Genomic DNA, 23,095 nt, shown 5'->3' with positions numbered 1-23,095 from the left:
AAAACATAAATTCACTTATCCTTGGTTTTTAGCACTTAAAACACTGCAGAACAACTCGCTGTACTAATGAAATGTGCTCCCCTTTTGATTGATTTTCATACATTTGAGCTTACTGTAGGCACATGACCAAATTACAACACACACACTTACAAGGAGATTTACAGCACAGAACATCTTGCTGGAGCACTGACCAACACGGACACCACACAGGTCAAAAAAAGGACTAACCAAGAAGCTCGACTGATGTACAAATCTCTTACAATAACAAAACAAAGTTAACTATGTTCACTAGGATAAAACAGCAATACGCACAGATCTGTCCTATACTGCCCACAGCACAGGAAAGGACTAATAAGGAGAGGGTCAACAGAGGGCTGACAGTTTAAGTCATAGAATCACCAAGGTTGGGAAAGTCCTCCAAGATCAAGTCCAACCATCCACCTATCACCAATACTTCCCACTAAACCACGTCCCTCAGCACGACATTCAAACATTTCTCCACCCTGGCAGCCCATTCCAGTGCCTTATCACTCTCTCATAGAAGCAGTATTTCCTAATGTCCAACCACCTGAATCTCCCTGGTGCAACTTGAGGTCATTCCCTCTAGTCCTATCACTAGTTCCATTAGATCTCAACTTTCCCTTTTGATATGGGCAGATTCCTGTATGTTCATGTACCTAATGACCAGATGGCTCTGTAGGGCCTTCCTAGGCAGATCAACACTTCCTGCCAGCTTGGTGTCATCTGCAGAAATATTTGAGCTTGGCATTAATTTAGGAGACTCAGTACAGGAGTAGTCAAGTACCTTGTTTTAGCTTTCAAACTAAGCCATTGTAACTAGCTTTTATTGTGTCGCAAGTGGGAGGTTAAAAAAACCAACCACCAACTGCCATTTAAAGAAGGTGACTTAAAACTACCATTTCAATTCTTGGTTGGACTGGTTGAAACCATATATAAGGCCAATCACAATTGCCCATAATAATATGCCAACCTTAATAGCACCATGTTTCACTGCATTCCTATGATTTTTAAAAGAACCCAGAGTTCCCACATCTTTAATAACATCATTGAACCTGTTCCAAGTGTCTACCAATGACAGATGTGAATAAAAATACATTGATTATGAGATTTTAGCTATTATGACTCAGAAGTTAAACAGATACAACTCGGCAGCACAGAGATTATTTTCTAAACTTTTCTGTTCAAACTTTGTATCTTACAGCTGGAAATACTGATTTCCACGTCTGAACAATCAGGAGGAGAACACCAGTCTTGCAGCTGCCATTAATTCCTGTTACGATACTGTTTGCAGGACAAACTGACTCAACTTCGAACACAAAGTAAGTTAAAGTACTTCAGATAAATAGGCTTGGCTTAGATGGCAGCAATTACACTAATTTCAGTAGAAAAGGTGCTCTTCTCTAAACTGTTCTGCTTATAGGTGCAAATCACTCCACCAAGAGGCCGACTTATTGCTCCCTCTTTGCCCAAATCACCATTCAAATGAAGGATCCTTATTCCATTTCAATCAAGAGGTATTAAGTCAGATCTTCCAGGTCTACTTCAACAGCTGAAAAGCAAAGGAAGCTTCCTCAGATATCCCTGTATACCAGTATGTAGATTAAAACCAGCTTAGCAGAAGGCTTCAGAAATTCACCAAAATAACTCTACTTCTGTATTCTAAGGACTCTACCAATAAACCAGAGAGGAATCCCACGTTAATCAACAAAAGCTGGCACATCAAAAGTGAAGTCTTAATTTTTTATCAGAAAAGCAGTTACAATTTCACCTACTACTCCAGCCTAGAAGAAGTGAAGGGAGATACAGACTTACTTTAAGGGATACAAGTAGGGAACAGATTTAGAGAAGAAAAGCCAGTAGATTTTTGAAGTCCTTACACTGTCATGAAACTGATACCTTCAGTGCCCTAGGAAAGAGGGCTGCCCACAGGCTAATTAGGAGCCCACTCTTGAAGCACAAGACACTGGTTTGTTCCCCTCATTCTTGTAGGGTTTTTTTTGCTTTTCATTGCACATTTTTTCTTCTGTGCTTTCAAAAGTCCATTTGAGCCAAAAATGAGAGAATCTCCAGCCAAATCCTTCCAAATCAAAGCAGATTAGTAAAGAATACCAACATATCTGAGAGCGTTTATCCTAGAACAAGAAGAAACCAAAGCCAGAATAGATTTCTAACTGCAATTTGCCTTCATAACTAACCGATGCTATTGTATCTTAAGCTAAAAAAAATAACCTGCTCTCATGAACTCAGTTTTTTAACCCTAATTCTCTGTTTTCTCTGAACTGCCAAAGAAACACAAATCGATCACAACAGACTTCTTCAAGACAGTTAATTTACCTTGCCTCCCCTTCAGTACCTGAAGAAAACCTGATTTGCTAGAGGGGAATGCAGGAGGCCCCCAGTCCAGCCTCCCACCACACAGTGGGATTACCTTCCTAAAACAATCCTCCCCAAACGTACACTTATTTATAATTGCTTTCATGAATGGGTTAAGTTGCCACAACCTGGCAACGTGACAAAAGAGACCATCCTCCTACTCCCCCCATCCTTATTCCTCAGCCAGAAACTCAAGCCTTTGCTCTGACAAGTGTCAGTGAAATTATTTTGGTGAATAGAATGAGAGAACTCATTGCTGTAAGCCAAAGATAAGCCACTAAAATCTGGACTAGCTGTAAATGGAAAGAATTAAAGGAGACCAAATCAAATCATCAATGACCAAACACTCAAATCTCGTTTGATTTTAGTAGTTCATAGTGACATATCTCTTCAAACACCTGAAGTCATTTATTTACTCCATCTCATCAATATAAGAGAAGAAAAAGGGTCTTAAGCAGAGTTAGTTCCCAGCTTATCGAGTGTGAAACCCTAGTGTTAATGTTACAGAATTCAGTCACATTTTGTCACAAGGTACAAAGTCATTAGGTACATGAACATACAGGAATCTGCCCATATCAAAAGGGAAAGTTGAGAGATGAACTTTAAAATAAATTAGTAACTAATTCTGTTGCATGAACATATGAAGTTTAAAAAACGATCTATGCTTAATTAAACCATTTGAGAGAGTGTTTTGCTCTCTTCTTATTTTAGGAGAGGGTGTACTGTTCTCAATACACCACAGCCACAGTCTCCAAAGCGAACTCTCAGGACAGTGGTGTAACAAGCACATAATCTGGTAGTACACAATTACATTTCGGTATTATACTTTGTAAGGACAAACTACTGACTATAACCTATTTAACATAAAACTTATAATCAAATTCAAGCTACTTGAGAAAACTGCAGTTCAACTGAAGAAAACAGAGGTGGTTTTTTTCTTGTTTATGCTCAAGAAAAAATAAGATGACTAGGTGATAACAATATTTCAAGTATCTAGGTAATACAAATAACATCTTTCATTATTCCTACCTAAAGTTTTAGTTCCCTCACTTGCAGTGAGGATAAAACCAAAAGTTAAGAAGTACTATATTGCACACTATTGCATTCCAATTCCCGATGAAAATTACCATTTGGCTGATGTGAGCTGCATTTCAATAGGCTTGTCCCTTTGTAACATCTTCACAAAGATTTGTGGTAACAGTTCTCCGTCAACCGACACTGTAAGTAATGGAAGAGAACTCAAAGTGATACTAATTCAATCAGTCAATAAAGTAAGTGTCAAAAAAGCAGCGGTTGCATTATACTTACCATTTACCAGAGTCATTGATACCTGTGGGTTTTCAAAGGCTAGAACGGAGAAGCATTTCAAGGCTTGCATTCGAACCTGTTTAAAAAAAAACAATACATAAAGCATAGATGTAAATGCTAACTTAAAAGTAAAACAGGACTGTATTGATGTACAAGGTAGCAGAAATAATTCTGCATCACCAGTAAGAAATTTAGATGGATGAAAAGCAGATAAAACATCTAATTCACAGTTTAACTCCTGTATCTCCCTGCTGGAATTACCATTCCAGACTTGACATTGTAGACTGTTTTCAAAGACACAAGCAAGGACTGGCATGTGGGAAGCAGACATTCAGAAACACTAGTTTCATTTGTGGTTTCACACAAGCATGTAAACAGCAAAAAAAAAACCCAGATATATCATAAATCCAGTACTTCCTCTTTCGAGGATTCATGAGTACCCTGAGGGAATTAGAAACACATGTCACTGTATCAGTAGTTTTTAAAGTTGAATTTAATAATATTTCTGAAGAGATTATCCAGTCAAATTGATTTTAAACTAATCTTAAAACAAAAATATACTGTAAGTTTCATTGCTATTGCATAACATCAGTTATCACTCGTGCACTAATGATTCACAGCTCTCTATGCTGGATCACTGAATTGTTTTGGTTGGTTGGAAGAGACCTCTGGATATCTTCTGGTTCAACTTCATCTATCAACTAGGGCAGCTGGCTTCTGAATATTTCCAAGGAAGGAGACTCTACAACCTCCTTGGGTAACCTCAAATCTGAATCTAAGTTTTGGTTCATCAAGCCTTCATAACTGCCTACTAAAGATGACTTCCTTCTGACCTCTTTTTTGAGGCAAGGAAGATCGTCACCATCATCCCAGATAATGAATCTAATTTAGTTCACAGTCTTTTGACTTCAATCGCTACAGTTCTATATATGTTGTAGTAGTCGTTAACGAGGAACCTATATATGTAAATTTTGCTGATGTCTTTCTATGCTTTTGTTACAACTTCCTTAGTGTGACCATAACACTAAGAAGCAAGATTTCAACCTAAAAATCCCTGTCGCTGAAGAAAGCATTTGTGACTGTTGCATGTTAGGTTTAGGTTCATCTTTCCCAAAAATTCTGAAGGCAGACAACAACAGCAAAGACTACCAAGCATTCATACTGTATCTCACTACAGTCAAGGTAAGACAATCAATAGCAGTGAAGCCTTAAGTCAGGAGTAACAAATAGCAGAAATGGATACATGGCTTCAAAACAAAAGCCTTATTTGGCAACACTTCTGTTTACTGAACAGATGATTTCATGAATACAATGTATGCACCAACGCAACAGGAAGCAGAGACTTCTCAGTGCTTCAAAAAGCACTGAGAACAGTCAAACCCAGTGTTGGATGAGAACTAAGTGGCTTGAATTCCTGAAGAGCATCAGTTACATTGAAAAAAACAACTGAGAAATCTTATCCAGCTCCTATTTCTTTATTTAAAAAAAAAATAGGAATGGTTCAAAGTGGTGCACAACTTGGAACATTCACCTTACAACACAGAATGAAAGACTTCGGTTGATGAAAACGTAATACAGAAAGACAGAAAACACACCTGTCAGTCCCAGTAACAAAATACTGAGAATACCGTACTTCAAACAGGATTTATAAAATGAAACAGCATGGCATTTTCTGATAGCCCAGGATGGACTCTTGAAAGCATAAAAAGGGATGGAGCCTGTGAGACTCAATGAGCACAAAATATTGGTAGCTGGTAACCCTCACAGATTCCAAGCTCATGTTTCTACAAGTGTATCTTCTCTTTAGGACAGCTCATTTTGCTTAATTGCATTTCTGCTTAATTGCTCTTTCTCCTTTAATGTTCAGCAAATTACACCAGCCTTATTTTGATTTCTTTTCCTTATGCTTGCCAAGTGACCTTCTGATCAATGAATCCCAGATCTGCCTGAAGTAAAGACGTCCTAAGTTTACAGAGCATTCCAAAATAACAGGCCTCATTTTGACAGAAACCCACACAACAGGTAAAAGTGATTCTATAAATAGACATTCCACACGTTAACAGTTCTAGGCCATACATGTATACATAGCTTTTATCATGATCGTAGGGATCCCTTTCATAAAACACTGAATAATTTTCATGTCTTACTTTGTAGGAGGTGGAGACTAACAGATGTGCGATATTCTGAACAGCTCCGTGGTTAAACAAGATTGTCTGGTGGTCTGGACCCTACAAAGGAAAATATAAAATGCAATTTATTCATTTATTTATAAGGAACATGTGAAAGATTACTATTACCTCAACTATTATTATTTTACTATTCAAAGGTAGATTCACCAGCATGTGTTTCGTAATCAGTTGGTATATCAACTTATCTTTTCAAGAAAGAAGCCCGATTTTTTTAACTCTCAACAGTCTCCTGGGAGACTTGCAAACTCCTCCTTAGAAGTAGAGTCGTGACTCTAGCCACCTCTACATTAAACACGGGCACAACTGGAATCCACCTTTTGGGATGTCACACCATTAATCATACCCTGATACATTTTCTTGACTACTCTGCAAACGCAGAAAGTATCTTCACTCAATTTCTTGCTCAAACCCGGCTGGGTTTATGGGCATATGTACACACCCTAGTAAGCATAAGTGACACTTCATTTCCACATTTGAGATTCAGCTGAAATCAGATTCTCTTTGTATTCAAAAGAACATTTTTGGAACATCCCTCACTCTAAGAAAAAGAGCATGAGAATTACATATCTGGTGCTTTAAGAGATGCTTCAGCTGCTACTGCCACCAAGAGCTTTCTATAAAAAAAAAACACAATCAAAATAGCATGGTTGAAGTAGGAAAACAACTTACATTGGCACACAGAAGTGGCTGAGGCAATGACTTAAAGCCGCAGCTATGCCAGTGTTGAAGCTGAAGAACAGATATTGAAATATGTGAAAAATATGAACTCAGAAGTTAAAAAAAAAAATCATATTGACCTAGATTGTTCTAGTAATCCATAGGCATTAGTGACTTTTTCAATGAGATGCAGATGTCAAACTCTGTATTCATAGCTGCAGAAGCTGACGTACAGATTGGATGCTTTCACATACACATTGTGTATGCACACACCAATTCTGCTTGTTCAATGCGCACGCAGGCTGAGTTCTAACTGTGATGCAGACAGCTTCAAATACACAGGTGATATCTTCAGATTACAGTGTATCCATCCTTCCTTTCTAATTCCAAGCATCTCAGACACCAGCTTAATAGCAGGGCCTTTTGGCTTTGTTTTTCTCTGGGCATCCTATCAGAGTTGCAGGAGCCAATTCTATTTCAAGGATCCGAAACCCCCTTTCAGCATATTTGGAACTAGATGATCTTTAAGGTCCCTTCCAACCATTCTATTCTACGGTCTTCTTTTCCCCAGAGGTGATTGAGTGATGAAATATTTCAATGAGAGACAAATCACATTCCTTGCATTATTTTCTATCAAAACTCTGATTTTCATGAAAGCAGTAGGATAGAAGAGTCTAACAATTCATTCCATAACAAAATTTTAGATGCAGATATGGAAGTGCAAATGAATCTTGGTTCAGGCCTAGGATCACATAAGAAATCATTCTCAGAATGAGCTTAGGAGGAAACTGCCCTGATTACAGGCTTTACCCTGCATCTCTCCTAGATGAGTTTAATTTTCAACCACTGGTGAACTTATACAGAGATACCACCACATTCAAAATAATTTTCCAACACTATCTTTTCAAACTGTTTATACAACTGCTTGTTTCCAAATGCATACCACATCCTTCTAATTTGATGTTTAAAACAGTAAAGCTGACCTACTCACGTTACTTTCTCTGGAAATAAATCAACTGTGATAGAGAGGACCTTTAAAAGTTTTGACTTGCATTTTAGCATGCCTTGAACACAATCCAGTTTCAGTTTGCTTGGTTTTGATTACATGTTGATAGAGTCGTAGCTATGTATGCTGAAATCTGTATCATTTCCCCCTGTAAACCAACACTGTCCTTAAGATGGCTCTTCTCCAGAGTCAACATATTCCACTGCTCAATTTTAACTCCAAAAATGCAGTGAAAAGCAATAAAAGCATGAACTTGAAGCAGACAACAACAGCAATATGCTAGGAACCTGAATTAAGGATGTCCTAGCTAAGGAAAACAGGTCTAAGCTGCAATTCGAGCAGGTAAGAAAGAAGGAACCCCAAAAGCTTGACCAAACAAAACTCTCTGACCAGGAAGAGACAGAATGGAGAACAAGATCTAAGCAGAGAAGAGTATGTAGAAACAAGGAGGACAGGAGCTGTGATACGCCATCATTTTGTGTGTATTTATTAATACGAAGAAAAAAATACAAACATTGATACATACACTAATATGTTAAGGCTTATCTGAATTACAAGCCTCGTACTAACTTATTTATCCAGGGAAAAATTATACAGGGTTCTCAGTCATGTTTTTTTTTAGCGTAGGAGATGGAAACTTCATTTTAAAATGTTCTTTCAGAAGTATTCGATACTTTTAAATAAGAATGTACTTTCCACATACATCAGAAAATCCCTGCAAGTTCTGCTTGCCTGCACTAGAAATATTTTATCACTCCAGAATACAACAATTGATTTTACACCTTATTTCCCAGATAGGAAATCCAAGAAATAATCAAAGTAAGGAAGAAAGGGGCATTAGCCAGAACAAGAAATGAGCTTAATTACAAATATTTTTCTTTGCTCTGCAGCAAGGTATTTATTCTACAGATACAGACCCCATCCTTCATACCCATCACTCTGCTTTTATTGCGCATTCAGGTTTCTGCCTGTTTACAATGTCACCTTTTCATTCCAAAACCTTGGGATTTTTCAAAACATTCACTCCAAGTTTTGTTTGAGCTGGAGCAGGATTTGTTGTTTGGAGTGGTGCTGAAAACAGGTGACTTCATAAGACCTTGCTTATTCTCCTCTTATTATGTGACTGGGCTACTGTTTTATTAACTATACATTTGAGAGGCAAGTCAGCAGGAGTTCACAGAGTTAAAAGGAAGCTGCTCACATAGAAGAAGATGACAAGTGTGTTCAAGCTGGGTTAGTTAACTGACATTACTCAGCAGTTTGCACTCAGTCATCAAGGCTTCTGCCACTGAGCTAAGTTCCACCTGGATCAACAGACTTCTGCATCCATATACTGTCAGTCCTGTGTTATTTCCCTTATGTGCCAACATGGCCTGATCTTTCAGTCATTACTCTCTATTACAGGCACTGTCAAGGCCTATTTAAACTTGAGGTGCCCGTGTTTGTCACTAGACAGGTACAACTTACTTGTTCCCATCAGGTCAAGACGGAAACAATCAAAACACCTTGTGTGACAACCTTCCCACAGCAGAAAGGAATGGCACCGGTGCATCTTACTTAAAATACCAAATTTATTTTCTAATATTAACTACAGATCGAGCTTATATAGTCCAGCATAGGATAGCCCAGCTTATATAGTGCAGCTTGCTTTCAACAATACTCTACATATTAGCAGCTGAGTTCAATTTTTAAATTGCTTTACAGTCTTCAGTTTCATGTAACAGAAGAAACTGAATTGGATGAACACACATGCCAAGGCAAAGACAAACAAAGAAATAATTTACAGCCCCAGAAGACTCATTTTTCAATTATGAGACATATTTTTGGAGGTAAATACTTAGCAATTCAAGAAATTTGAACACTGTTACTTGCCAGTCCAGCAGATAAATACAGTCTATCTGTCTTTAGTCATAAAATGTAGCTATAAAGGACAGATGCTAAACAATTTTGGTTTTCCACACCGAACGGAATCAGTTACTTTATACCCACCAGGTACAATAACTACCAAAAGAAACAACGTTTTTCATAAAAGTTGTGTGAGAGAAACTAAGGGATATAGGGAGAGATGCAGACAAGGAGTGCCTTAGGACTAGAAGACAGCAACATGAGAACAAGAATGTACCTGAGGTAGAGTTGTTGGTAAATTATAATCCCTATATTAGGGAAATTGCATTACACAGCAGGAACAAACATTTATCAGGATAAACCTGTAACTGGTACAGCTCAGCTGGGAATAGCATTCTTCCCCTCAACCTACAGTACTTCTTGTAAACCCTTCTCTTGGTTTAAAACAGCCGGTGTGGTAGGAGATGAAAGCCCTTTGCAAAGAGAAGTTCACATGTTTTTTGAGATTTCCAGAGAAATAAAAACAAAACCTTCCTATACTGTTATCCCATGCTAACTACTGTTAGTAGTGATGACTGATATTTGCCTCGACTGCTGATGTAGTTTAGTAGCCAAAGATATTTACATCTCAAAAATCCGTTATTTCCATACTTGGCTTTACTGCAGAGAACCATCTATTACACCCAGTGTGATAGCAAATCTAGGACAACAGGAGTTCAGCCATTACTGTTCTAATATGCCTGCCGAAAGAGGTGGTATCTTACACAGATTCTTATGTGCCAGAAACACAACAAGTCTCACAGAGAACACGTATTCTCCTCCTTACTTTGCAGCAGTGTGAGAAGATCTGACATATGTATTCTTGCGTATATCGAGACCTACTGAGCAGCGCCATGAGGTGTGAGATAACTGTAGCATCCTGAAAGCAAGTCAGAAAAAAAAAAATAAGGCATTAAGACCATTTCACTATAGTTTGTTAATAACTTGTTACTTAGAAGGGTACTCAATTCTGCATTCTATATTCCCTATTAAGTATTTCACTCACTGGAACTTGCACACAAGACCACTGAAGTAGTACAGAAGATACATAAGACATCCTCAGAAATTCATGTTAGATATAAAACCTGTTTATGCCTCCAGAATCTTTACTTCATGAGCAAACAATGAATAAATAGAAGGGGAAAAAGGAAAAAACCCTACACTGCCTGCAAATCTGTAATTCTGTGACACCCACTGACTGATTAGTACAGGGCAATGAATTAATAATTCCCCTTGGTTTAGGCACTGTTATAGCAATGCCAGAGAATTCCAAATACATCACAGCAAAATAAAATCACTAAACTTGAAGTTGTCTCATGAAAACACATCTATCTACTTTTTAAGCTCTCTGCTAAATTACCAAATGATGATATTTGAAAGCTCTCTGTTAGTTTTACCAGTACCTCTCAAGTCAGATGATGACATTAAAAGCAATACCAACCATTTTAGTTTGGAAGGGTAGAAAACTGAATTAACTCTGTGAGATAAAGGGTGCCTAACAAAGGAGATGAAAGAACTGAACAATTCTTCTTGGCCAAAGAACTTACAGTATAAGTTGACCATACACAACTAAGTGAGACAGTTCTACCTGCAGGAGAGCAACTGATTAATTGCAACACTCTTTGTGGGGAAGAAATGGGTTAAAATTAGAGCACATTCTTCATGCTCATTAGCTACTTTTATAGTGATGAAAGTAACAACAACCCAAATGCTATGAGAGCTTTTTCTGAGGGCTTATTTTCCAATTACTTGGAAAATTTCCAGCAATACTTTTCTATATGAGCAAAATAAATGTGCTCAAGTCCCTTCTATTAATACCCACATTTGGGATTAACGAAGTTCTGCAATATTCACCTTTATTTTTAAGATGTATATGAATATAAATTGAGAATTTAGCAGATGGACTTCAGAAAACTTTGCTGCCAACAACGTAGCCTTGCACATCACAACAGAAAACAGAAAGGTAGAGTAAATAAATTATACTGAGAACAAAAAATAAATCATATATAAAAATTATACTGAGAACAAAAGCAACTTTGGTTTCAAATGCTTTTTTCTTAACAGCTGAAGGGGATCAACACAGCACAGAGACCCATTTGCCAGTTCAGGGTCTGACAGAAAAAATTACTTACTAGGAACTGGAATTCTTCCAGACAGACCAGCCCTATATACCTGCTGCATGGTTGCATGCACAAGAAGAGCAAAGGACAAACTATTCTAAGAAATATTACTAGGGTCTGGTTTGAAGTAGTTGCACCTGATCTGCCTTTCTGTATAGCAGATATACAAACACTGATTGCTTCTCAACTGCAGAATCCAAAAGGCCTGTGAGCAGCTGGTTTGGCTGAGGGGTAACACTAGATATTAAATCCCCAAGTATGTTTTAACTGCACTAGTGGTCATAACCATGATTGTCCTTAACAAAGTGAGCCTGCAGGTACTGCCTGTGGGACATATACCACAATAGCAAAGTTCCATGAGAAACCAGAAACATCTAATGAGCCAACCTTGTTCACATTAAATCTTCAGCTTAAATCTTCAGTAGTGCTAACAGATCCCCAAACCTGAAAGTGTCTCCTTCCTTAAGTTAAAGCAAAATAGACTGACACCCCCAGAACTCCTCTGTGGGTTTGCACACTTGACCCATTAAAACAGATTCTTATCATTTTCCATTAATCTTAGGCAGTCTCATCTCTACAGACTTAAACACACTGAACAGCATTACAATTAACAGGACAGAACACTCTGCTTACAACTTACTGTGTATAGAAGATCCTCTGGAGTTACAGGACTGATGAATATGGTACGGAGACATCGTAGGCAGGCTTCTATAAACTTCAAATCTGGTGACAGTAATCCTATAAATAAAGAAAAAACTAATTCAGTTTCATTTGCTGATCTGAATACTCAAACAACCACTAACAATTTGTTATTAATTTACAACAAACAAAGAGTACCTTGCAATAAGGCTGGGATAATATGGCAGTCTAGTAGGGATTTGACATTATTCTCTGTACCCATTGCAAGGCTTCCCAAGACCACTGCACATTCTGTTCTCAGTTCTGTGCTGGAGCTTTCTTGCTGAAGCAAGTATAGCAACCTGAAAACAGAATTACTTTTAGAAGAAAATTCACATGGAACAGAACTTGCAACTCAGGTAAAAAGTAATATAAATTCTACAATATAAAGAGGACAAGGCCCTTAACAGCAGGACGGAATCCAAACTAAAGAGTAAGATGAGAATTGTTGTGTTAGGAGTACTTTTCCATTGTATGTTCCTACACAGGTTTTAGTTGCTGCTGTGGTGCAAAGATACCTCGCTGCTTCTTCTAAAGATACAAATGTCACTCTACTGATAACTGGGATAATGTGTTTCAGGTTACCGAGGATCCCGAATTTCAATTAAAGGAAATGAGTCTGCTCTCTGACGTCAGTGGGAAAGGGAATCTCATACATCTCCCCTAACACCCAGGGACATGGCTACCACTGTCAGGATGGCTGCTGCCTTTGGCAGTGACTTCTTCTGGGTTGCAGTCACAACGTAATTCCAGCAGCGAACACAAACACACGTGCTGGGAGCAACGAGAGTTTTGAACACTAAGAAATTATCACATATGAACATAAAGAATGCCTGTCTTTGGGTCTCAATTACTACAGATTCTTTAAAGCATCAGGATACCCAGGAGGTCTTTGTAATTTATTTCAGATGACATTGGTAGTACCTGAATCACAGGCAGAGGTCACCAAACACTTTCAGTTTAAATGTGAGGCACGCAAAGACACAGAGAGCAACCAGATTCCTACCTCGCATTGGCACAAAACATAATCTCTAAGATTGACAGTGTTTATTAATTTAAGATGTGAACCATTTAACTAAGGGTTCTCTCAGTACAATTCTCAGCACTAGAACAGGCAGGATGGCTTGCACACAGAGACACAATTCTCTCTGTACATGCAAGATACACCGTTGCTTTTCTAGAGACGGTAATGCATAGCTCTGTCTCATTTGAAGCGGTCTCCCCTAAAAGCCTGCAATATACTGAAGCCTTCTCTGAGAGAAGAGGGCCCAAAAGTCAGCACAATCCCACTGCTGAAGAAGAAAGTAGCTACACTCAGATTAACAGATGCCTGAAGAACCCCCAACCCCAAAGCTGCCTTCCTGAATTGAAGGCAAGAAAAAATTAGCCAGAAACACGGCAGCTAAATGCAATTTAGGAACACAGGGCAGGAAAGGGGCAATTAGGGGCAGTAACGCAGAAGAATACTTTCAGCACACATTTCACATGCTTGCCATTTACATAAGGGATAAACTGCTCCTTAAATTGCTAACTTACAATAAAAGGCCAACTGACAGAATCATTGCTTAGTAAAGGAAGGGAGATATGAGACTGAAGGTCTCTTCCATACCTAGAAACTGGACATCCATTACAGACAATTGCACCTCTGGCAGGAAGCAGATCACGTAACCAGCTCCTGGAGAGCAACAAACCGATCCTCCAGTTCTCCCTCACAACTTATTGAACGAAAAACGAGCAGATATGCAATCAGAAGAGGAATCTGCCTTGCTGTAAATGCAGGTCAGACACCAACCAGACACTCAAACCAACCGCACCAATCTGACTGGCTTCTAGAAAAAGAACTAAAACGCCCCAGGAAACCCTCAAGCCAATGAAATATTTCTAAAGCTACAAATTCTGGTACTGTCTTCTTCAGTGATCAAGGTAGAGAAGACTGCAGTACAAAATGACTGCTGTTTCTGGAACAGTACAAAAGAAGTAAAACATACAAGTAATGTTACTCAAGATTATAACAACATTTCATTCCCAATCCTAAAGAGACAGCATATCCTTGCTCCACCAGTACTTCACTTCCTAGATCAGGTAGGAACTGACAGCAAACAGCAGGCCGTGTAGGTAAAATACAAAGGCACTGATCATCTTAGCTAAAATTTGTCCCTGAAGAGATGTGAGGCTTCCCTTGAGCATCACAGTACCACATGGACACCACAATACCACTGGCTGTTCTAACATGGATATTCTCCAATCACAAAATAAAAACCCTTACTTGCACAGGAATTGCCTTGAGCAAAGCAGAAGATGAATGAACTCACTGTGGTACCCAAACTTTGCAAACACCTTGCACAGTTGTCAAGGTCAGTATTTGATTTGTAACCACACTGCTGGAAATGATGTAACCTGTAGGACAGGGAGCACTGCCTGACAAGTTTGACAGTTTGAAGATGTGACTTCAAATTGTTGGGCATTTAGAAAACACACTGACAGCCAATAGGAGAAATCAGCAACAGAGGATGTACATGTTCATCTCAGCACTGGGAGGAGAGAATGAAAAGCAAAGTCTGCTGCCAAAATGACTCAGCTCCAGGTTTAAGCAGCTTATAAAAAAAATACATTTCACAATTATGTTAAATGATTCAGCCTATAACAATTTTATCAAGAATTAAGGCACTCCATTTGTCCTCTCATCATGATGCTCTCTCAATCTGCTCCTTCCTTCAAGTGCACAACCATCACAACTCCTCGCTGTTGGAATCCTAAGACCCAGCCGTCTCGCTTACAGCCCAGGCTGTGCTGATACATTTCTGATGCAGCAACACAAAGCTGACTCGGTTTAATTCAGCACACACAGAACAAATGTGCTGTGAAGCAAACAAACCAACTTCCAAGATGGGAACCACAGACTCCATCCTCCCCAAACCCACAGCCATACCCCAAGGCAAAGGCTTCCACACTGTGCTGTGGTTTCTATGGACTGCAGTGGGAGAGACAAAGCAGAGTTGGGGCCATGACATCAAGCCAGCAGCAGCACAGCCCTCTTCCAGAGCAGGACCTGAGCCTGCACACTCACAGACCACTGCTAACCTGGAGATGGGCCATGTTTCATTTTGTAATCATCTGAAAAAGTTTTAGTATTGGAAAGAAAAAAAAAAATAGAAAAAAAAATACAAAAACCATCTTTTTGCTGATTATGTTCTAACAACGAGAAGCCATTGAACAAGACTGGTAGGACTGGATGGTCTCAGAGGTCTTTTCCAACCTTGGTAAATCTATGATTCTAAAACACAGTTGTTGGGGAAAACCAGGAGACTCCTGTGGTGTAAGAGCTGGTGGATATGTGCCTAGCAGCTGATTAGATAATGGCAGTAACTTTTGGGGGGCAGTGGAGATGGTAAAATAGCCTGCATAAAACCAAGATCTCAATTCAAAAAAGCAAATATATTTCCTCCTATTTTCAGTACCAATGGAAATGTTCTGAAATGCATCTCACATTGATAACGTTCTGGGGTTTTTAAGGGCTTTGAAATATAAACTATTCCTCGGATCCAGAAACAATCAGCCCTGGTCTGAAACAGTCACTTTCAGGTCTGGTTTTTTTCTGAAGGAAGTTTCACAAAACCCAGAAGCACCCTCAATTCTGAAGGCTGTTCACTTCCAAAGGGGGTAATTGCTGTTTTCCTTCCCACTAACAGTCTGCGCTTGGAGCAGATGTTACAGCTACATTAAAGCAAAGGAGGCAAAATGAAACACTCTGACTACAATACATGGTCTGCACGTTTAAAATAGAAATTCTTAACTAAGCTTTATAATTAGTTCAGACGAACATTTAAATTCAGATTCTTCACACACAAAGTTTTTGAAGTATTAATAATATCCTTTTCTATATCTTTGAAAGATGCTTGGCTTTCAGCCTCTGTTTTCCACAGAACTAAAGATCCACATTATGGTACCTCCTACTGCCTTTCACCATTTCTTTTTTTATTTTTTAAAGAGCCAACTGACACCTTGTGACAGTGGAAATCACAGATTTCAATGGCATCCTTTTACTGTCAGAAGAAACATCATTCTGGAGCCGTTTGCTGTTTCCAAGGGTCTGGTAAGTGACAAGTTCAGCGAAGATGTTTGCAGTATGTTGCTACCATATATTGGGATTCAAAACATAAAGAGGTGGAAAAATAGCACGTTCACATGGGGAGAAAAGGGAAGACTACAATTTGGGTTTGGGAGATTGAGTAATAAAAGAAATTACTATGGTACTTCTCTCCAGCTACTAGTGGGCAGTATGAGGCTCATTAGGAACAGCAGCAGCAGCATGTCCCATGGAACATGGAGGATACTGGAACAAGGCTCTGTCAGAACCAACACAACTCATGTGTAGAGCCCAAGAGCTTCAGGAGATGCCAAAAGCATGGGAGATTCTAAAACAGCAAAGCAGAAGGAACGCTGCTGTCTACTCGCTCTTCAGCCAGCAGCCCCTCAGTGAAAATAACCAGTGAAGGTAACCAGGCAGTTGTAACTGAATGAGACAGGACATGAGATCCATCCAGAGAAATACTTCAATGAATTCCGTGAACAATTACACCTAGAAACCATAAATAAGGGCAGCTGGAAGCATGATGGATTCTGAACAACGGACAGGGATTCATCCAGGATAACCACGCAATATTCTAGACATGAAGCAGAAACCTTTCAAAGAACGTAGCTGCTGAACAAATGGGGCAGCTTAGCAAGGTAGATTTTCCCTTCTTTTGAAGCTTCCTGGGATGGGTGTTTTGTGCCAGAGCTGTGCACTAAAAAGTGACTGGGACCTCACCAATGTGCTCTGACACAGATCTCACACAGCTGGCTACAAAGGTCACAGATATACTCTCTCTGATATCCCACCCCATTTACAAGTTGTCACCAAAACCTCTGAAGTTCTTAAACCTGGGGGTGAAACTCAGCTGATAGAATATTTCCAGTACTTCATCAAACCCCATGAGAAGGAAGTTAAATAGAGAGCTCAGGGCAACTGCTCAACTTACAGTACCTTGTATCTTAAGACTAGTTATCATGTCTTGACCATTCCTGGTGAATTATTACTTATGGAACACAAACACTTCACTAAGATGGATTACAGAGAAAAGTATTCTTCTGTTTCTCCACAGCTATGTATTACAATGCTATAAGCAGCAGTGAAGTAAGCTGCAAAAGAAATTTTTCCTTTAGGAACAAGAAGCTTCAGCATAAGCTACCATATTTTCTTGTTTGGTTTAAATACCTTCACTTACAATAATATCATGATTTTTTTCCCCTTCATAAATTACTTTATATCCAACCAAACTGATTTGTATTGCCCGCTAAATCCAATGTTGGAAAACTCTGTGGACAGATAACTAACTACTCAGTAAAACCTACTGAGTTGTATGAAGTCTACGGTAAATTATCCTTATACAAAATACATTTTCCTTAAGGACTGGGTTTGAGTTCTTCTTACCCCAATGACCAGTTTCATGTAAAAATAACTCTTGCTACTTCGCATTAAAGCAGTGCAGCGTGATTCCCTTTTCCATAGGAGGAAGCAAGCTTTGTTGTCTCTCCATCTGTATTTCTGAATTCCTTGTTGTACATGGAATGGCTAAACCACATCCCCACTCCACCTGATACCACCCAGCTGTCATTCAGAAAGAATGTCAAGAGCAGGATTTGAACACTTTCACAGATATGGTGCTCCCAGCTCCTCAGGAACAGCTCCCATCAGATATCACAAAGCTAATTTTATGTGATTAAAAGACAACAAAACCACAAGAAAAACTGCAACTTAAAATTCAAATCCCAAATCACAACTTCAAGGATGTCATTAGAAGTACAACTCATATTTACAATGCCATTTTTGTTACTACAAGAGACACCTCTAATTGAGAAGGCTTACAAGCTTTTAAACAAAACCAGCTCTAATACAACCCTGCTGACCATGACCGCCTGCCTTAGCTCACAGATACTCCACAGTCCAGTAGCAGAATGCCTCACTCCAATCACACATGACCCTCACAGTGAGGGTTACTCTTCATAGAGAGAGATGTGTAATTATGCCCTGCCTCCTGTCAAGACAAAAACAGGCACAACAGCACCAGCCCTATCAGGGCTTCTTCTCCACCCCTTCCACACCCTAGGGCAGGGGAGGCTTTACAAATACCAGCATCCCAGATGAAGCTCCTTCACTCAAGCCCTCAAAGCACTAGGTTTGGGCACAGATTCCAAACCAGTGGAGTACAGGACACATAAAATGCCATATAAAATGCAGCCAACTAGAGAACGAGCCATCAGCAAACAACTGTGCTCTGCCCTGGCAAGGACGGCTATGAATTAATTAACGGGCATGACAGACCTAGTAGTACCGTGTCCAAACGCCGTGCTTGACTTCTTGAAAGAAAGCTGGTACCATACCAGAGAACTCAATCGTTTCAGCAGATGTGTCCAGCTGCTACATCTCTCATCAGCTGCACCAGCACAGGTTCTGCAGTTGACCTGAATGCCATACAACTTCTGCAGTCAGCAGTCAATTAGATGGGAAACAGAACTGCAAAGGGTCTTGACAGATCCTTGAATCACCATCCTTGCCCCAAGACTGAGTCGTCAATCCGCTCTACAGACACCAGAACCTTTCTAACATCAGCAACAAAAACCTTGTTCATGTTGCTACTTTCATTAGAAACCTGAAAAAAAATCAACAAACTGCTGAACTAATTGTACTTATCAGGCCAATTGGCCTTAGATTGCCATGAAAACTGAAGGCTAAGTTTGTTCTGTGACATAGTTCATTAGTGTTTGCTGCCCAACATGAACTGAGGAACAAGCAACGTCAAACCAGTACATGTTAACTCCTCATCCATTACTGCACTGTCACTTCTTCACCCAAATTTAATATTGGGTCCATGGATCACTGCATAATTTGAAAGGCTGATTTAGATAACTTCTGCCTAAAACCATTCTGAGATAATACTGGGTGCAATTCTGCTGTGTCTAATCCTAAGCAGCCAATAATTAAAGAAATTTGCATGACTACACAAACCAAGCACAAGATATATTTGCATTAATATATATTTCATGCATAATTTCAGTACATAAAGTTATGAGTCAAGGAATTAAAGAAACCATATTCCTCACTCCCAAAGGAGCACCACCTTACAGTAACTCCTGATGGATTTAGAACCAAATACTCAGTCAAGTGCTAGTATGTCCTGTCTGTACAGGAGATGATCCTTTCAAGCAGATATTCCTAGCTAAGTGTGGCTCTCTTCTAAGAGAAGCATTATAAAAGACAACAATTAACAGAACTCCTAGAACAAGTGCTTAAATTCAAGGACAACCCCAGGCAAAACCTTCAATAGCCTTTGCTTTTCTTAGCATCCTCTTCAGAGCAAACAATCAGGAAATGACCTGCCATCATACTGACTTGGAAAGCTACAAAGAGAACACCATTTAATTGGTACATCTGTCTCCCTCTTTAAAAGATGACACCAATAAGCAGTGAGCTCATGAACACAGGCAGCCACTGACCTACAATGACAGCGATTCTGCTATTCTTCCCCAGCATTTTTTTCCAGGTATGGAGATCTTTGAAGGACTTCACAATTCTTTCCAATCAACTAGCAGGCTGATATGTTCAAGTAGGTATTATTCACACAAGCCATCAGTATGTGGCTCACTTTCAAACAAAAGATATTTCCTTGGCTTTTGCAAGCCTCATATCGATCTGCACTAACACGTAAAAACACCATCTTGCACTAAGCATCAGAAATGTGAAGAGGCTCTTTGAATCTAAATGATTTCTTCTGATCACACGAAAACTTGCTGAAGGAACACTTAGGAAAGCAGAGAATGAAAAATAAATGTGTAAACAAGAAGTTGAACCACAGGAAAAAGTAGCAGCAACAGAATTCTATCAATCCCCATATCATTATAGATAAGAGTCAGCTCCTCTTGGGAGACTGCAATCTAACCAAGGAAAGAAAACCCATGGATAACGTTGTAGAGGAGACTTAAAGCAAAGAATTAAAGCTTCCTTACACCTATGCTTAGTGGGGCAAAGTCTGACCTTGCGGATTGGAATTACAATTTTCCTGTTCAGTTTCTTTTAGTTTCAGTGGTCATTTCATGAATTAAAAGGCATGTCAGAAAAAGACAAATTCCCACCACCTTGTTAGAGAAAACAGGAGTTCTCCAACACAAATGGTCTGTAATCTATTTAGGTCTGTCTGCAGCACCCTGAGGAAACTCTACAGTCAGAGCTGAAGATAATCCAGCAGGTTGTAGAGCGCGGGTTTCCCCACAGCTAACTCCTATGGAACTGAAGGGCTAGACTTGGCACAGAACTTAATCTGCAAATGAAGACATTCCCAATGGGGATTCCCAATGGGACCAAGTTGCCATTTAAGCAGAAGGATCTCAGGAAGGTCCTGTACTGCTAGCACAAGTGATGCAACGCTCAGAGCTTTCCTCCTCTGCTGCTGCAAGTTGGAGCTGAAAGCGAGCAGGAGGAGAAGAGGTGTGAAATGAAAGCCTTAGTGAGCAATGCAGTAGCTGCAGTTATCTGTTAGGTGTACTGCTGAAATCAGGGTCCAGAAAAGGTTAACATCAGCTGAAGCAGTAACCCAGCAATAAAGCGTGAACAAAGCTTTTAAATCCTTTGGGGCAGGTGGAGAACAGAATCAAGTTATCTCAGATGTTTATTTATCATTTTAAATTATACTTGTAACAACCTTATACATTTTAACCTGTGAACTCACCAGGAAATTGGCTGAAGAACAGGACTGAAATACAACCACTTTCATCCACCATTAATATCATTATATATTTCATTCCTAAACTGATAATTTTGATTAAACTTTTTTTTTAATCTCCAAATCCACTTTAAGGAACCCTGTGAAATTCTAAATTAAAAGCATTACTCAACAGGCTGTTCTGTAACACATGAGATTAACACACATTTCAAGTCTCTCAGTTACATTAAAGAAACTACGCAGTCAGCTACAATCAAAATTAAAACAAAAAGGTGCCTGTGATCCAAGGATCACCATTCCAGACCTGTTGTGAGTCAGTGAAAAGGAGAGTAGCAAAGGACATACCTTGGAACTGCTCCCAAAACAATCAAGTTGGCTTTTTGTTTGTTGTTTCCAATTACAGCATTTTTCATATCTCTGTAAATCCAGAAAGAAAAACAAACCCTGGTAAATTATGCTGAGGTACTGAGGGCTTAAATCTATAGAATTTACCATTTCCATGAAGGCTTATCAAATACTCTTTCACATCTCCATGCTTCACCTGCAGGACTGTGCTTAAGGGCACAGTTTCCACAGCCCACAGATAAACACCCCAGAACTCCAGGATTCAGTTACATTCCAGCTTATGCAAGCAAGCAAAATCCCACACCACCTCACATGCATAGCAAACACGAAGAAACTGAGCAAAATTAGACAGACTGGTTCTTTGTGCCCATACACTCATTAGACTTCATGAAAACAAAAACCACGCATCTGTATCTCTAAATCCAGGGAACAAAGCTGGAATAAAACCACTTTCCTGTCTGCGCATTAGGGTAGTGTTAACTGCAATACAGGTATTTGTACCAGGGTAAGGAACAAGGAGAGCATTTTGGAAAGCAAGCACTGCTTCTGCACACTACCAAGTCCTTTTTGAAGTATCTTTCCCCCTATATACCAATACTCTAAACATAGATGAACATGCAGAGAATCTGAAAGGAAGCATTATGATTGGTTTCAGGAAATCGAGACAACACATCTCTAAGGAAAGCTTTCAGCTGTATGGACTGCCATAAAACCAGGTGGAGAAGGCAGATTCAATGAAGATAATTCTTTACCAAGTCACAAAGTTGCTAAAACAATAAATGTATGCACATGATTCGTTCAAATGATTTCTGAACTTGAGTGGTTGCTTCAGTCTGTGCCTGCAAAGATAATGGAGCAGATCCTTCTGGGAACTCCATTAAGGCACACACAAGACGAGGAGCTAATCCAGCGCTGCAAGCAAAGCTTCAGCAAAGACAGATCAAGCCTGACCAGTCAGGTGGCCTTCAATGATAGACATGGCTTCATTAGACAAAGTAAGAGCAACTGATGACATCTACCTGGATTTCTGCAAGGCTTTTGATAGAATCCCATATCGCATTCTTCTCTCTAAATTGAAAAGATACAGATTTGAAGGCTGGAGTATTTGGTGAGTGAAGTACTGGTTGGATGATTGCAGTCAGAAGATAGGTCAGCAGCTATAGGTCCAGGTGCAGGCAGGTGATGAGTGGTGTCCCCCAAGGGTCCTTCATGGGGACCACAGCTCTTCAACATCTTTCTCAAAGACAGAGACAGTAGGATTGAATACATCCTCACCAAGCTGAGTGGTGCAGTTGATAAAACAGAAGGAAGGGATGGCATCCAAAGGGACCTGGACAGGCTTGAAAAGCAGGCCCATGCAAACACAGTAAGGTTCAACAAGGTGAGATGGAAAGTATTGCACTTGGGCTGGGACAATCCCAGATACGCCTACAGATATGTCATCATATCAGAAAAAGAACTGATTGAGAGCAATCCTGCTGAGGAGGACTTGGGAGTCTCAGTGGAGAAAAAGCATCAGCAGAGAACACTGGACCACTATGTTACATCTCACATAACTTTGTATAACTTTGAATTTGTATCTCATGACAGGATATCAAGAAAAAATAGAACAATCAGATGACTGGCAAAGCAGGAAATACCCCCAGAATTAAAGAATGGACTCAAAGGCTCCACTAAACTCAAACTGTACTCCAGTGGTTCCTACACTAAAGATCTGATGCAAAGTGTCTTAGTTATTTCTAAGATCCTTAAAGA

General features: G+C 39.5%; 1 protein-coding gene across 25 annotated transcripts in view; it reads right to left on the bottom strand.

Moving 5' to 3' along the window:
* Positions 1-23,095, bottom strand: part of ARMC8 (armadillo repeat containing 8) — a 53,292-nt gene that overhangs the window by 17,349 nt on the left and 12,848 nt on the right. For 13 of the 25 annotated variants that reach the window (XR_014933138.1, XR_014933142.1, XR_014933139.1 and 10 more), the window contains exons 3-10: positions 21,341-21,412; positions 12,396-12,538; positions 12,199-12,314; positions 10,226-10,318; positions 6,561-6,620; positions 5,850-5,930; positions 3,703-3,778; positions 3,522-3,612 (exon numbers count right to left, since the gene is read on the bottom strand). Coding sequence is in view for 19 of the 25 variants with exons in the window: in XM_085512625.1 (XP_085368751.1) it covers positions 3,522-3,612; positions 3,703-3,778; positions 5,850-5,930; positions 6,561-6,620; positions 10,226-10,318; positions 12,199-12,314; positions 12,396-12,538; positions 21,341-21,412 (732 nt within the window). In the remaining 6 variants the exon portion in view is untranslated. The remainder of the gene's footprint in view (positions 1-3,521; positions 3,613-3,702; positions 3,779-5,849; positions 5,931-6,560; positions 6,621-10,225; positions 10,319-12,198; positions 12,315-12,395; positions 12,539-21,340; positions 21,413-23,095) is intronic. The other 12 variants (XR_014933141.1, XR_014933143.1, XM_015870981.3 and 9 more) reach the window with 7 other exon arrangements.

The sequence above is a fragment of the Coturnix japonica genome, chromosome 12, assembly GCF_054131305.1.
Source record: "Coturnix japonica strain WE chromosome 12, WE-NBRP24, whole genome shotgun sequence".
Classification (NCBI taxonomy): domain Eukaryota; kingdom Metazoa; phylum Chordata; class Aves; order Galliformes; family Phasianidae; genus Coturnix; species Coturnix japonica.
The sequence above is the reverse complement of the archived record's forward strand: the minus strand, read 5'-3'. Positions and strand labels throughout refer to the sequence as shown.